Source organism: Cavia porcellus, unplaced genomic scaffold (genome assembly GCF_034190915.1).
Source record: "Cavia porcellus strain 051 isolate PalLab524CR breed Dunkin Hartley unplaced genomic scaffold, mCavPor4.1 scaffold_1, whole genome shotgun sequence".
Taxonomy (NCBI): Eukaryota; Metazoa; Chordata; class Mammalia; order Rodentia; family Caviidae; genus Cavia; species Cavia porcellus.
In genome coordinates this window covers 235,589,987-235,605,981 of record NW_026947484.1, presented here as the reverse complement: position 1 = coordinate 235,605,981, position 15,995 = coordinate 235,589,987, and the positions used below count along the sequence as shown (strand labels likewise).

The window sequence follows — 15,995 nt, the reverse complement described above, 5'->3', positions numbered from 1 at the left end:
AGCTTGCCATGTTTCATCCCTAAAAGTAAACACCCTCCAGCCCAGACTGACACATCCTGCAAAACTACCTTTCAAAACTGATGCAGCAGTAAGTTACTTCCATGACAATGAGCACATTAAGGGATTCTGACCACTAGACCAGCACTCCGAAAAATTCTCAAGAATATCCTAGAAAGACATAATAAAGTTAACAATGGCAAAAAGTCTAACAGCATGAATATATTAGGGAGAGCAGTTAAGCAGAAGTGGGGTTGTCTGCAACAGAAAAATGATGCACTAACAGGAATGTTAACACATTTCAGTAGTAACTCTCAACGTGAATGTTCTCAACTTACAATCAAAGGACACAGATTGGCAGAATGGATCAAGAAACAAAACACAATATGCTGTATACAAGAAACACATTTAATCAAAAAAGTAACTCAGATTAAAAATCAAAGAATGACGCTTGATGTGGTGGTGCATACATGTAATCCCAGAATTTGGGAGGCTGAAGCAGGAGAACTGCCATGAGTTTGAGGCTAGGCTGGGCTATATAGTGAGTTCAAAGCCAGCCTGAACTACATAGTGAGAATCCTGTCTCAAAAAAATCAAAACTATCACCACCACTACCACTACCACTACCACTACCACCACCACCACCACCTCCACCACCACAGAACCAAAAAACCAAAGAAACAAACAAAGAAAACAAAATCAAAGAATGGAAAACAATATTCCATGCAATCAGAATCCCAAAATGAGCAAGAATAGCAGTCTTATTCTCAAAGGTCTGTAAGCCAAAACTGAGCAGAAGATGCAAAGAAGGGTTAGGGGATAAGTCAATAGAAAGAAACAATAATTATAAGCATATAAACACCAAACACTGGCATGAAAAACTTCATAAAACAAGCACTAGTGGAAATAAAAGATTAAAAACCAACACAATTATAATGGGGAACCTCAATACCCCTTAGTCACAAATAGACCAAGTAGATTAAAAAAAAATCTTTGAACAAGTAGATTTAATAGAACACACCCAACAAAAACAATACATATTTTGCATCCAGCAAAAACAGAATACATATTTTGCTCAGCAGCAGTTGGTACTTTCTCCAAAACAGACCACCTGCTAGTACATAAAGTGTGCTTAAGAAAAATGCAAAAGAGCCAGGCACAGTGGTGTCTGCCTGCAATCCCAGCACTCAGGAGGCTGAAGGAGGGGGATCACCAGGAGTTTGAAGTCAGCCTGAGCTACACAGTGAGTTCAAAGACAGCCTGAAATGCACAGCAAGACTGTCTAAAAAAAAATGCAAAAGAATTAGACTTATACCACGCTTCAGATTATAATTCAATGAAAACAGAACTCAATGGCAAAAGAAACTACACATATTACCCAAATGCACGGAAATTAAACAATACTCTTTTGACTATTCAAAAGTCATTGAAAAAAAAATCAAGGAAGAAATTAGCTCCTAGAGCCAAACAACAATGCCAGGGACCACATAACAGAATCTATGAGACACAATGGAAGCAGTACTAACAAGAAAGTTAGTATGTGTGAATACTCACATCAGAAAAATAAACAAATAACCAAATGATTCATCTCAAGGTTCTAGAAAAAGAACGCTCCAAATCTAAACCTAGTACAAGAAAGGAAATTATAAAAATCAGAACAAAAATTAACGAAATTGAGACTAAAAAACAAACAAACAAACAAACAAACAAAAATCAATGAATTGAAGAGTTTGCTCTTTAAAAGAAAAAATAAAGAAACCTTTAGCCAACCTTACTGGGAAAAAAAGGATTCAAATTGATGCAATTAGAAATGAAAACGATACTGCAGTGGACACCACCAAAATTCAGAAGATTATTGGTAATTACTTCAAAAACTTGTATTCCAATAAATTGGAGAATACAGAAGCATAGATTCCTAGATACATATGAATTATCAAAACTTGAATGATCTGCTTCTGGGAGAACATGGCAGACAGATAACAGCAAATACCGGAGGCTCTCTGAAAGGCTCGGCTCAGAAGTCAGAAATGATGCAGACTAAGGAGACATGAGCCGGTAGAGATATGCTCTGGAGGAACGAACTGGGCTGAGAGAAACCAACTTGGAATGCAGTCCAGCGCTAAAATAGGAACAGAAAAGACTCGGTGTGGAGGCTGGACCCCACGCCATTGGAAACCGCGATTTGGGTTTCCCGCCGCCCGGCGGCTGGCTGCCTCCACAGCGGCTTGGCAAGGAGAGACGCGCAGAAGCTCTGGGAACGGGAGTCTGCGAACGGAGTCGAAAACAGGACGGACAAGGAGGCGTACACTGACTTGTGGCGAGGTGAGTGAGAGAAACTGACACTCTACCACAGTTTGACTCCAGCGGAGGACTTTCTGGGCTCGGGCAGTCCTGCGGGAACAGGGCGCGGTGGCGACTCCAGCCACACATTCCCCTCTTGGACGGGATTGGTGAAAAGTGCCTGGCCTGCGTGACGCTGCGGGTGGACTTGGTAGGCTGGCCTAACCCAGATCCCAGAGCCTGACTGTGGCCCGGAGGAGCGACTGACTCCCGCGTAGGCTGCCTCCTCCGCAACTCCCTGGTGCGCAGCGGTGGGCGGGAACAACTAGCCAGCGCAATTTGATCAGGCTGTGGCTGATAGGCAGGGAAGCTGGGCCTCCTATGTAAGCTTGCATATATATAAGGAACAGAGAATATGGGGAAGGGAAGCAACAAGAAAGGCTCCTCGGCCCCCAATTCTGAGAAACAGGCAATAGCGGACACCGCACCAACAGACATAAAGCGCCATATAGAGAGCCTCATAGACCAATTCAGGAATGAAGTTATCAACGACCTGAAGCTAGAAGTATGCAGAATAGTTAGAGAAATGCTATGCACCACCCAGGAAAAAACAGATGGTGGAATGGAAGAACAGAAAAAGAGGGGAGAATTGTTTGATGGAGAAAACAGAGAAAGCATAGAGTACGTGAAGCAGGTTCAAAGGGACTACCAAGAAATTAAGAAGTCTATCCAAGGCTGGCATAACAGCTTGAAAGAAACTAAGGACAGACTATCTGAACTGGAGGGCAGACTTGTAATATGGGAGAATGAAATGAAAAACTTCTTAAAAATAACAAAGAGACAAACAGCAATAATACAAAGACAAGAAGATGATAAGAGGAGACATAACTTAAGGATTAAGAACATAAAAGAAGAAGTAGGGACGCAAACAAGTGAACTACAAAAGCTACTCACAGAAATAATCCAGGAGAATTTTCCTAATTTAGCAAAAGGTAAAGATACTCAGATGTATGAGGCATACAGGACCCCAGCTACTACAACCCTAACAGAGAAACACCCAGGCATATAATAATAAAAATTACAGAAATTCAATACAAGAACAGAATATTAAAAGCTGTAAGAGACAAGAAACAGACCACTTACAAGGGAATACCCATCAGAATTACAGCAGATTTCTCTGCACAAACCATCAAATCACGAAGAGCATGAGGGTAAATAATTCAAGCTTTGAAAGATAATAATCTCCAGCCAAGATTGAGATATCCTGCACAACTGTCCCTGGAAATTGATGGAAAAACAAGGTGCTTCCAGGATAAAGAGGAACTGGGGGAATTTGCAACCACCAATTCAACCCTACAGAAAGTATTGCAGGATATTCTAAAAAAAGAAAAATACAAAGAACCCAGAAATAGTGGCGGGGAGGCCACAACGAATGGAGCAGAGAACAAAGTGAAGAAGACAAACTGACAGCTACTGACAGAAAAAGAGCTCAACAGAAATGAGACAGAGAAGATTGGATGATAGGAATAGCTATTTTGGAGAAAAGGACATCTAAATAGGTAATACTGATTTAGTATCATCTTGTTTTGAAGTCTCATCTAGCTTTTGTTCTTCTGTCTCCAATGGTCTAAACAGGTTGTATCTTATTCGATTTTATTATGTATGATAGTATAAGCAAAAACCTTTTAAAGACAAGGAGATTATACAGAAACCATTTTCAGAAATCATTTTCTGTTAGTCGATTCTAAATACTCCGTAATGCTGACATTCTCTTAAATGGTTTTACATTGTTTTGATATACTTAATGCTACAGTATATGAAGTTGTACTCAAGGACTTCAAGGAAAGAGTCAATATGGTAACTACTCTTGGGTCAGAATTATCTGGTGGCGAAACACTATTCTGCTTAAATGGTTATGTTTTGATCTGCGCTGTTTCGTTGTTATGCCCTCTTTTTTCTCAATCTCCACTCCATTATTTACTTTTTTATTTTTATCCGTTTAATTAAAGGGAAAAAAATAGCAGGATATAATATAGTAACCCACTTTGACTTTCTATTATCTCGATTTGAAGCCCTGTATTACTCTCACCATCTTGTTTTTGACTGATGTTCCCCTATTCTGTTTTGCTGGATAGTATCAGGTTCGAAAGTTTAGGCATCAGCTGTGAAGATAATGAGATTCATTATAACGCCCATTCTCGTTGACTTTTATCTACTTTTGAAGACCTACAATGTCTCCAATGTTTTGGTTTTGTCGGTTTTGTTCTTTACTGTTTTGTTCAATTGTATTATAACTAATGATATAGGAAATTCTATTAGAGATAGCGGGAGGCATTATGGTAACCATTGTTGATCACCTTGTATTATGTTTTTATATTATCTATTATGTCCACCCTTTTGACTTGACCGATTCTGTTCTGTTATGTCTCATTTGGTTTTACTCTCTTCCAAAAAAGCAATAAGAACCATGGGAGCAATGAAACCCAAAATATGTAATAGTCATTGTACAAAAGAGAGGAAAAGAAAGTGCTCTAAACTATATAACTGCATGTATATTTAAGTGTATAAGATAGAAAATGATATCACAGAGGTTTATTGGATCATTGAACAGAACTGTTTGCAGTATCATTGTTGGAATGTCCACTCTACAAGCTTTAATTTTGTGACTTGAACAATTATTTCTAAGATGGCAATATGTAATCCATTAACTAATGATTTCCTACTGTTCATTTTTTTCTTCTGTAAATCTGTATAACTTGTACCCTTTCACTGTTTTTTTCCCTTTTTTCCTTAAATAAAAAAAAAGTAAGAAAGAAAAAACTTGAATGATCTAATAACAGGCCATGAAACTGAAGCAGAAACAAAACCAAACAAACAACAAAAATTGTCATGTGCAAGTAGCCTACTACCCAATAAATTCATGGCTACAAAAACTTCTGGGACACCAGCACCAACATTCCTCAAGTTCTTTAATGAAATTGAAAGAGGAGGAGTACTCCCAAAGTCATTCTTGGAAGCTGGCAATACTCTGACTCCAAAACAGGAAAAGCACCCAACCAAAAAAAGAGAACTATATGCCAGTCTCTTTAATGAACACAGGTACAAAAATCTTGTATCAAGATACTGGCAAACAAAGTACAATAAATCATCAAACAGATCACACGTCATCATTAAGTAGGATTCATCCCAGGGATGCAGGGATGGTTCAACATATGCAAATCCTTACATATAACAGTCACATAAACAGAAACCTGACAAAAATCACATGATCATCTAAACGAAGCAAAAAAAAAAAAGCCTTTGAAAAAATCTAACATCCATTCATGATACAAATCCTGAAGAAAATAGGTATAAAGGATGTTACCTCAAACTAATAGAAGCCACTTATGACAAACTAACAGCTCACATCATATTAAATGAGGAAAAATTGCAAGTTTTCTCTTGAAAGGCAGGAATAAGACAAGGATGTCCACTACCATATCTATGTGACATTCGACACATTCAAAACAGTAGCCAGAGCAATCAGGCAGGAGAAAAAGTTAAAAAAAAAAAAGAATATGTATAGGAAAGAAAGACACTAAATTATCATTGTTTGCAGATGATGTGATTCTTTGCATGTAAGATCTCAAAAATACCAAAAGACTCCTACGGTTAACCAAATTTGGCAATGTAGCAGGATACAAAAGTCAACATACAAAAGTCAAAACTATTCTTGTACACTAATAATGAACCCACTAAGAAAATTAGGAAAAACTATCATTCACAGTAGTACCAAATTAAACATTTAGGAATTAATGTAACTAAGGAAGTGAGACCTGTACAGTGGAATCTACAGTACTCTTAGAAAACATCCAAAAGATACTTTTGTTCCTGAAAAGATAGAACCAATAAAGTAAGAATCACCATACTTCAAAAACTGATACAGATTTAATGCAATCTAACCTTCACAGAACCAAAAACAACCCTAAATTTCACATGGAATAAGCAATTCTGGCTGACAAGAGTAAAGCAAGAAGCGGGGTGTGCTGATGCACTCCTGTAATCCCAGCACTTGGGAGACTAAGGCAGGAGGATCATTGCAAGTTTGAGACCAGCTTGGGCTACAAAGTGAGTTCAAGGACAGTCTGAACTGTCGACCCTGTCTCAAACACACACACACACACACACACACACACACACACACACACACACGCAGAAGGCATCCATCCAGACTTTATACTACAAAACCACTGTGATAAAAACAGTATGCTGGGGGCTGGGGATTTGGCTCAGTGGCATAAGCACCTGCCTTCCAAGCTCATGGTTGTGAGTTCGATCCCCGGTACCAAAAACAAACCAACAAACAAACAAACAAAAAAACAAAAACAGCATGCTGCTGACAAAAAACCCCACATGAATCCATGGAACAGTATAGAGGATGCTGAAACAACTTCAAGCACAATTACCTAAGTGATCTTTGACAAAGAAGCCACATCCTAGACGAGGACTAATATCTAGAACATTAAAATAATCTAAAGAATTAAACTTTGGACTATTGAGTCCAAAGACTCAACAGAAAAAAACAGGCAACTGAAATGAACAGACATTCTCAGAAGTACAAATGAATGGACAATAAATGACATAAAAAATGTTTAACATCTCTGGCCATTAGAAAAATGGAAATTAAACAACACTGAGATTCTATTTTACTCCAGAATGAATGCTACTATCAAGAAATCAACCAATAACAAATGCTAGTGGGGCTGTGTGGGGGGAAAGGAATCTTTTTACATTGTTAGCAGAAGCACAAACAAGTACAATCATTATGAAAATCAATATGGAGTTTCTGGAAACCAGAAATTTGACCCAGCTATGCCTTCTTTAGGTGTCCTTCTGAAAGAGTTAAAGACAGCATATTACAGTTTTGCATACATACTCATACTCATAGTAGCACAATTCTTTTTTTTTAGGCAGGGTCTTGTTTTGTAGTCCTGGACTTAAATTCACTATGTATCCCAGGCTGGTCTCAAATCCATGGCAATTCTCCTGCCTCAGCCTCCCAAGTGCTGGAATTATAGGCCTGCACCACCATCTCCAGCTAGCAGCACAATTCATAACAGCTAAATCTTGGAAGCACAGTATATGCCCATTAATGGATGAACAGATAAAAATATACAGTGAAGTACTACTCAGCCATAGTGAAGTATAACCTTGGATGTACCTTAAGACTAAAATGTTAAGTGAAATAAATCAGATATGCAACTTTAAATCCTGCATAGTTTCTTTTATATGAAAAACCCAGGATATAAATATAGAGCAAAATAAAAGATAAGAGGAAGTAGAGAGAGAGAACTTTTGCGAATGGGAAGGGAACCAAGAAACAGAAGAGGGCAGAGACAGGAGAGGAGGAGGGAATGAAACTAAGAATTAAGATATATTCAAAAAGCAGCAACTCCCCATGAGCAATGTAATCACTATATACTGTGAACTTTCTCATCTCCTACCCTGATGGGGAAAGCAGAGACCAAAATGATCAGTACTCACTAATACAACAGGCATTCCCACAAGACTCAGAGCTGCTTGTGTGTGTGGATCTTTTAAACTCTCCATGGCCAGGGCTCTGAGCACATGAATCCTCTGAGATTTCTCATTTTGGCAACTTCAAGGGGATGATGACCTCACACAGAATGAGAATATTTATTCTTTGGAGGCAGGGTTTGCTATGTAGTTCAGGCTGATCTCACACTGAGTGATCTCCCTGCCTCCACATCCTGAGTTCTGGGACTGCGGTGTGCACTACCATGCCAGCCTCAAGGTTGGTTTTAAATTGACCTGCAACAACAACAACAACACCCCAAACCATAGAGCCTCAGTCGAACAGTACAATACTCATGATGAATAGTAGCATTCCCATTCTTAGGTCACATGTTTTCCATAAAGTCTGAAAAAATGAAGCAGCTACTGGAAGCTCTTCTGCTGCCATTATAATCCACAACCATCCCATCACCTCTTCTGCAGGGGAGGTTCCAGGCAGTGGGTGGAGGGTGTTTCCAAACGGTGTCACTCTGACACCTGAGGGAGGCATTAGAGGGAGATGGCAGCCTGGGAGATTATTGGAAATAAATTCCCAGGAAGTGGTTTTAGCTGTAAAGTGCTTTTGTGTGATCCATGGAGGACGAGAAGGGGGAAGCACTGGTGGTCAGTGAGTACGTGTGTGGTGGCCCTGACTCTTCGGGAGGCAGACTGCGCTGAGGGGATGAGACTGCCAGGGAAGTGGGTGAGCAAGGGAGCAGGATGGATAACTTTCCTTTCCCTCCAATCCAGCTGCTCATTCTCCTACTCGTGAGGCATTACCAACATTTGCTTTTCTGCTACTTCTAAGCAAACTGCAGGATTACACTTCCCCATCCCCTTGAAATTAAGTATGATCATGTAATGTGCCATGGCCACTGAAATGGAGTCGAAGTGACATGGGTGATTGATTTCCTCGAAGAAGTATTTAAAGGTCAGGCTCGATTTTTCATCCTGCTGTTTTCTGCATTACCCAGGTAAATCTACCTAGTCATGCAGAAGTGGCAGAAGATCAAAGAGAGAAACTTTACATGAATCAAGGAGACAAATCAAACCAAACATGATCAAAACAAAACCAACTGTTGTTACCTTAAAGCCATTGAGATTTCTCTTGACCCTGATGTTCCGCCCCGTCTCTTCCCTGACCCTCCAGCAGCCTCTCCTTATTCCTTTTCCTGGTGCTTCCTCGTAATACTTCTCTCTTTCCTTTCCTTTCTTCTCCCTGGATTCTATGATTCCACTGCTATCCTAACTTCAAGTCACAAGTATCATGTTGTGTATTCTTATTTTCAATGTAAAACATGGATGTATTTGTGTTTTCATTTAAAATGTTAATTTTTGTTTGCTTTTGATCTTTTTGAGACAGGGCTTCACTATGCAGTTCAGGCTGGCCTTGAACTCACAGTGATCTTTCTGCCTCAGCCTCCTAAATGCTGGAATTACAGGCATGTGCCACAATGCATGGCTGAAAATGGTAATTTTTTTGAATTAAACATTTTTTCTCTTGAATTTTGGTTTATCTGAGAGCAACAAAAATTCACCTTTAGCTTATATAAAAACACATGCTTTCAAAACTACTATGTTACTTAAACAAATGAAATTGCTATTGTGGATACGTTCTCAATTTATTTCCTTTGGTGGACTAATGGGTAGCAAAAAAATAAAACCACACACCAGCCTTCCCTAAACATCATGCAATAACAGCCATGCAGTTCAGAAAATCCTGAGCTCCCGTTGGAGCAGCCGCAGCAGTTAACCACTTTAGGTGTAGTCAGTCTTTTAGCTGTCATCGTAGTTTTATTAAGAAGGCTGGGAAAGCCAGAGAGTTCTGAGGCCTGTCTGAGATGGCAGGGTACGTAAGGTTATCTGAAGAACCACTCCTTTTATGCCCATTTATTCATGACAACACTTAGCCCTGAGGTCGTCACCCCACCACCCTGAAAGTTGTTTTAAGCCAATTCCAAGTCACTGCAGACACAAAGCAACAGAAAATAAAAGAGCAGAAAATGCAATGGTGGCCTGGCTAATCATGCATATTTAAATAAGCACAACAGCTGTGTGCATAAAAAAAATTCAATCAGCTCTGGTTTCAAGTGAAAACATGCTGCACTAGGTAGACAGGATCATGGAGGGATCTCTTGAGGGTTTTACACACAACCAGTTCCTCAGTGCTGATGGGGTGCAGGGAAGAGAGCGGCAGAACTGTTAACATTCACATGGGAAACAGATGAGCATGCAAAAGAAGCAAGGCCCAGTGCAGAATTCTGAAGTCCACTTACTGCCTGCTTTTGTTCTTCTTCCTAGAAGTGTTGAAGATGGAAAAAGGCAGAGGAGAAAAGGAGAGAAATTAATGCCCTTTACCGCAACATTGGGAAGAAATGATAGGACAAATGAGGCGAAGTGGGCCAGGCTCCTGTGTCCTCAGCTCCAAGGCCCTGTCCACCAGAGGAGCAAAATGGCAGGCCTCTGCCCCCGTCAGGTAACTCAACATACTGACTTCTAGAGTTGAAAGAAAAAGGAACAAAACTAAACAAAACACAACCTTAGAAAGCATCGAAAACTTCTTTGCTTACAAATGAGTTTTGAGAGCCTGGTTTATCTAAGGGCAGAAACTATTTAAGGTAAACTCAAAGAGGAAGTTCAACTTTGGCTACTTCCTCAGGCACAATACCCCTGTGTGTGGAGAGACAGGTGCTAGGCCAGTGATTCTCAAGATGTGGAACACAGATCTACATCTGTATCGCTTGGGCATTCATTAAAAAATGCAAATGTTGGGCCCCACCCCAGACTGGCTGACTGGAGGCTCCAGAATGAGAAATAGCCATGTGTTTCCAGTTCCCTCAGCCCCAGTTTGAGACCGATTGCTCTAAATTTTCAACTAAGGGCTGGAGATATAGCTCAGCGGCACAGAGCCTGCCTGGCAAGCATGAGTTCATGAGTTTGGTTCCCAGAACAACAACAAAAATATCTCAACTAGCAGTTGCCAGGCAGGTGCTGTGCTGCTGAGCTACATCCCCAGCTCCCCAAAAGAATTCTTGACCTCAGTTTTTCATTAATTTGCCACAGATTTATTCAATAATTCTTATGCATAACACTGAAACAAAGCTAAGTTCTCTTTCAGAACTTTCTGGTGATAGGTACACACAGCAGGCACTTGCTAACTACAGTTGACTGACTAGATACATGTACCAGTAGACACTGTAGAAAGAAGAACCAAAAGAGGAAATACAGACTTTTGAGTTTCTCTCTCACCCTTTGCTTCTTAGCCACTCTGTCTCTTAATGAATCTCTTTGGTTCCTGTTTCTGTGCCTCCTCATGGGTAACTGGGCATGAAGCTTCTGCTCTTTAGTGTGCAAGTCATAAAATGATCGCAGTGGTTCTACTTGGACCACACCCATGTGTGCAGGCCGTCGTCACTGACCGCGGGAACAGGGTGTCTTAGGAAGGGTATGTGCTCCTGCTCTCTCAGAGTCTGTGGGTCTTGGTGTTAGGCAGAGTAATTTCAGTCAAGCAAAGGAACTGCAAAAGGGAGACAGTAACAAAAACTTGGAGAAAACAATTTTCATTCCTGTTAGAAGAGACATGGACTAGAAATTAAATGGACACAAGAAATTCCACAGGAAGACTCAGGCTCTTCCCAGAAAAGTGCTTTTCACAATGAAAGCTAGCTGCCGGCAGCCTGACCAAACCTAACCTCCAGGCCCCATGGCAAAGGGCTCTAAGCACCAGCTCAGCCTGACGGAGGACAGGCTTTCTGTCTCTGCACTGGCCAGCACGGCTGGCCTTGGGTCAGGAGGGGACAGTTTTGCAGGGGGAAAAATGCTCTCCCTTCCCAGCCAGACTTTTCTCTAGAGCAGGACACTGCTTACATTCAATAGGCAAGGCAAACAGCCATAGAACATGATTAAGCAATTTAAAAATATAATTTTATTGCTGGCACTAGGTGTTGAAATGGAAATCGAGTTGAAGGGATGGGGCAATCTTCACAGGCTGAAGTCCTATCTGAGGTCAAAGACCAGTATATATGTCCTTTCCCAGGACTCTTTTCAAGCTGCCTCCCTGTTCTCACTGTTCCTTCCACTCTGGTATGGCTTGGTTTATAGAACAGAGAAATCTGAGAAAGTAATGTTTCTGTTCTCACATTCTGTGATTCTGTTATGTAAGTTTGTTCAAAGACATGAAATCATTATTATCTGCAGTACACATACTTATCAGGTCAAGATGGGATGGTGGACAGGGCAGCATTCTCAGGACTCAGAGGCCCCCCCATCAATGGTGGTGGGAGAGGGTGGACTTTGAAAAGTATTACCTAGGATGGTGTTGTATAACTTAAACTCACAAAGTTATTCAGATAAGGCCTTTAAAGCTCTGTCAACACACTAAACAGGTGAGCTGGGGATATAGCTCAGCTCACAGAGCATGCCTGGCAAGCACAAGGTCCTGAGTGATTCCTGGTACCAAAAACAAAACATAACAAACAAACAAACAAAACATATTACTGAGGTCAGAAATAAGGTCTTAAACCTTTCTGTTATCAGTTAATCAGCTGGGTTCTATAAACTCTGATGACGAGGAGCAGTGCCAGCTTGATTTAAGGGAATCACTTTCATGATAAAGTGCAAACCTACATGTGCTTCTGTGACCTGAAAACAGTCTCTCCCAAATGGAGGCAGTCTGGCCAGCTAATGTCATAGCTGCTGGAGTCATCTATGCAAAAATTTATATTTTAACTGGATACATATTTGCAAATGAGGTTGAAATCTAAAACTGCAGAAATCAGCTGGTAAATATTTTAAAAACAGTATCAGAAACATTAAAAATGAAGTAGGAAAACATTGGGAGTATGAGGTAGAAACCAAAATACCAACACGTAATTATTCTGTATCAAGTAAATGTGAGCCAGAGGTTATCTTTAAACTCATTAATCAGGGGAAAAACAAAAGATATGTACATATATCTGCATACTGGAGTATCAGTCTATATTGTATCACTAAAAGAGAAAAAATAAATGAGAAGAAAGTCTCTGATACTTCCTGGTCATAGAAATTGAGTCCACTCACCACTGTTCACCAAATACCTAACACAACACTTAGGAACACAACACATTTTTGTTATATAAACATTCAATTAGTTTTTTGGCCTTTTTCCAAAAACAAGAGACCTCTGTTGAATGAATTACTACACAATGGTCCCACTTTAATATACTTAAATTATTGGTTTTTAGGTACAAAGATAGAGTGCACAGTATTTTACTGAAGTGGTGGAATGAAAGCACTCCCTGTGAAATGGAAAGGTACTGTTGGTGTGTTTTAATTTATGAACCTCCCAGACCATGTGGCTTGATTGTCCATTTGACAAACTGCTTACAGCTGCTTTATGAACAAATTAAATGGTAACAGACGGAACATCAGTGAAAGAAAGAAAGTCCTTTGAAATTAAAATTAGGATTCTAAAGGATACTTTCATTATGGATTGGTGATTTTCTTTTTTTTTTTTGTACCAGGAATCAAACTTATGACCTTGCATTTGCCAGGTTGGTGCTGTGCTGCTGAGTTATATCCCCAGCCTGGAATTTTTTTTTTTTTTGTCTTTTTTGAGACGGGGTCTCGTTATGCAGTTCAGACTGGCCTTTAGCTCATTTTGTAGCCCAGGCTGGTCTCAAACTCGCAACCATCCTCCCACCTCAGCCTCCTGAGTGCTGGGATTACAGGTGTGAGGCACCACATCCGGCTCTGGAATTTTTTTTAATATTAGAAAAATGGCTTTGAGATTTTAATAGAAGTCACTGATTTTTATGTATGACCCTTTAGGAATGCATGCAATACACAAATTATTATTGTGTTGTAATACTTTTAGGAATCTGGACACTATATATATCATATCTTCAACTGTGAATTCAATTTGGTAGGTTAAAAAGACAGCATTTCTAGGTTTGTGTTTGCAAATTTCTCCTCCCAGTCTTATGGTCTCAGTCTGGATAAATGAGAAGGCATTTAATAATCTGGTAGGGCTCCTACAAAATTGGTTGGCAGGATCTTGCTGGTTTTACTGAAATTATACAAGAGCTAAAAATACAAAGAAAGTTAGGGTTTGGGGTCAGTGTTCAAGCTACTAACTCATTCTGCTTAGCTCTCGAATGCAGATGTCAGTGGACCACGTCAAGGTGGCAGTGATTATGCCCAGGGCTCAGAACAGCAGTTCTAAGGAAGTCGAAGGACAATTCAACAGAAGGAAAGTATACCATGTTAATTAGGTGAAATACATTCTGCCTCCCTTTCAGTTTCAGAATTTTATCTAAAAGGTGAAATAAAATCATAGTGGGACACCTTTCTGTCTATGTGTGGGTTATTCTGAGAACATCTTTCTGACAGTAAAGTTGAAAAGGGAGGGTGAGGGGTCCCTTATTACCCCCATCCCTCAGGTATACCCACTCGCTCAGAGGGGTTCCAGTGCCCCACACGGTCTAAAAATTACACAGGCCAGATCCATTAACGTGCACCGTGGCTGTTCTGCATGGGTGACTGAGTAGCCTAGCCTGCTAGAGGGATATGGACCAGGCATTATTTGATAAGGTTTTTTTTCAACCAGGCTCATTCTGCAGGGAAATCCTGCTAACAGGGTTAGGGTAGAAAAAGTCCATGCAAAACAACTTTTAATACCCAGGACCAAGCTAGGGAAACAAAAACAAAAACTCAGCTCAAATCTAAAAGACACAATTGTTTTGAGGAACTCAAAAGTCAGTTAAAAGCATAAATACAACATTTGTCCAACTTGCCAGAACCCACCAGCTCCATTACCAAGGGACTGCTTTAAAATGCAGAAGCTGAAAAAAGTCTCCATGATGCTATTTCTTGGATTCCCACTCCTAGTTAGATCCTTGTCACCCTAAGTCTGGTGACTGCACAAATCTTGTGTTAAACTTTTGTGTCTCCCCTTTTTAACTCATAGCAAGTGTCCTCCCAAACTTATTTGCTGTTGTTGTTGAGACAGAGTCTCATTTATAGCTCATGCTGTCCTTGAACTCATGATGATCCTCCTGCCTCAGTCTCCCAAGTGCTGAGATGACAGGCATGCACCACAACGCCCAGCTTCTAACCTTGTATTTTAACACCTTCGATAACCACTTTATCACAGCATTCAGTTCATTCTCTTTGGTCTGGTTTTTTGAGGCCTTCCACAGGTGAATTTTTGCTCTGGCTGCTAAGTCAGTGTCTTGCTACAAAATGTAATATGTTCACAGCACTGACAGGTAGGTAGGTCCTTGGAAACTCACAGCATGGCACCAGGTGTTCTGCACCCTATAACTAGGAAAAATTTCTATTTAATGCCAATAAATTGTGTAGGTGAGGACATTTCTTTCTTTCTTTCTTTCTTTTTTTTTTTTTTGGTCTTTTTCCTTTTTTATCGGTACCGGGGATTGAACTCACGACTGCCTGCTTCCAAGGCAGGCGCTTATGCCGCTTAGCTAAATCCCCAGCCCCCAAGGTGAGGACATTTCAAAGCCAACCATGCCTCTCCTCACTCTAGGATAAGGGACTGTAATATGCCCTTTAACATACATAGAAAAACCTGAATTATCTTGGATTTATTCGAGTCCCAATATGCTAAACATACAGCTAATAAGCTATTTTATTTCTAATAAGGTTATTATTTAGAATTGGTTTGTGTGGTGGTTTTTATGTGTCAACCTGAATGGGTTGAGATATCCAATAAATGGTACAGCATTATCTCTAGATGTTGGTAAGGGTATTTCCAGCAGACACAGGGATATAATCAGTAACCAAGAAAAGACAATCCATTTTCATTAATGTAGGCAGGCATTACACAATATGAGGAACTGGACAGAACAAAAAGGCACAGGGAAGGTCAACATTCTGTTTCATGGAGCACGACATTTGTCCCTGCCTGCCTTAGACACTGAAGCTCCAGCCTTCTTCCAGACCTTACTACAGTGACTCCCTACATCCACTCTCTGCATTACAGGCTAGATTGGCAGCTCTCTGATTTGCAGGTCTTCAGTCTGTGTTGGATTATACACCAGGGTTTCCTGGGTCTCCAGGTAGCAGACAGTGCACTGTGGGACTTCTCTGCCGCCATTAATCAAATGAGCCAACTTTTCATTTCTCTTGTCTACATCTACATATATAGTATTGATTCTGTATCCCTG

At 40.3% G+C, this 15,995-nt stretch overlaps 1 protein-coding gene and 1 long non-coding RNA gene across 14 annotated transcripts in view; one reads left to right on the top strand and one right to left on the bottom strand.

Annotated features, from left to right (window-relative positions):
• Positions 1-15,995, bottom strand: part of Dtnb (dystrobrevin beta) — a 337,086-nt gene that overhangs the window by 36,489 nt on the left and 284,602 nt on the right. For 10 of the 13 annotated variants that reach the window (XR_010041328.1, XM_063231364.1, XM_063231357.1 and 7 more), the window contains one exon: positions 10,107-10,127. The exons of the other annotated variants lie outside the window; for them this stretch is intronic. Coding sequence is in view for 9 of the 10 variants with exons in the window: in XM_063231364.1 (XP_063087434.1) it covers positions 10,107-10,127 (21 nt within the window). In the remaining variant the exon portion in view is untranslated. The remainder of the gene's footprint in view (positions 1-10,106; positions 10,128-15,995) is intronic. 13 annotated transcript variants of the gene reach the window in all.
• LOC134471739 (uncharacterized) overlaps positions 1-15,995 on the top strand; it is a 39,290-nt gene that overhangs the window by 22,852 nt on the left and 443 nt on the right. The window contains exon 2 of the long non-coding RNA XR_010041329.1: positions 10,132-10,306. This is a non-coding gene — a long non-coding RNA (uncharacterized LOC134471739). The remainder of the gene's footprint in view (positions 1-10,131; positions 10,307-15,995) is intronic.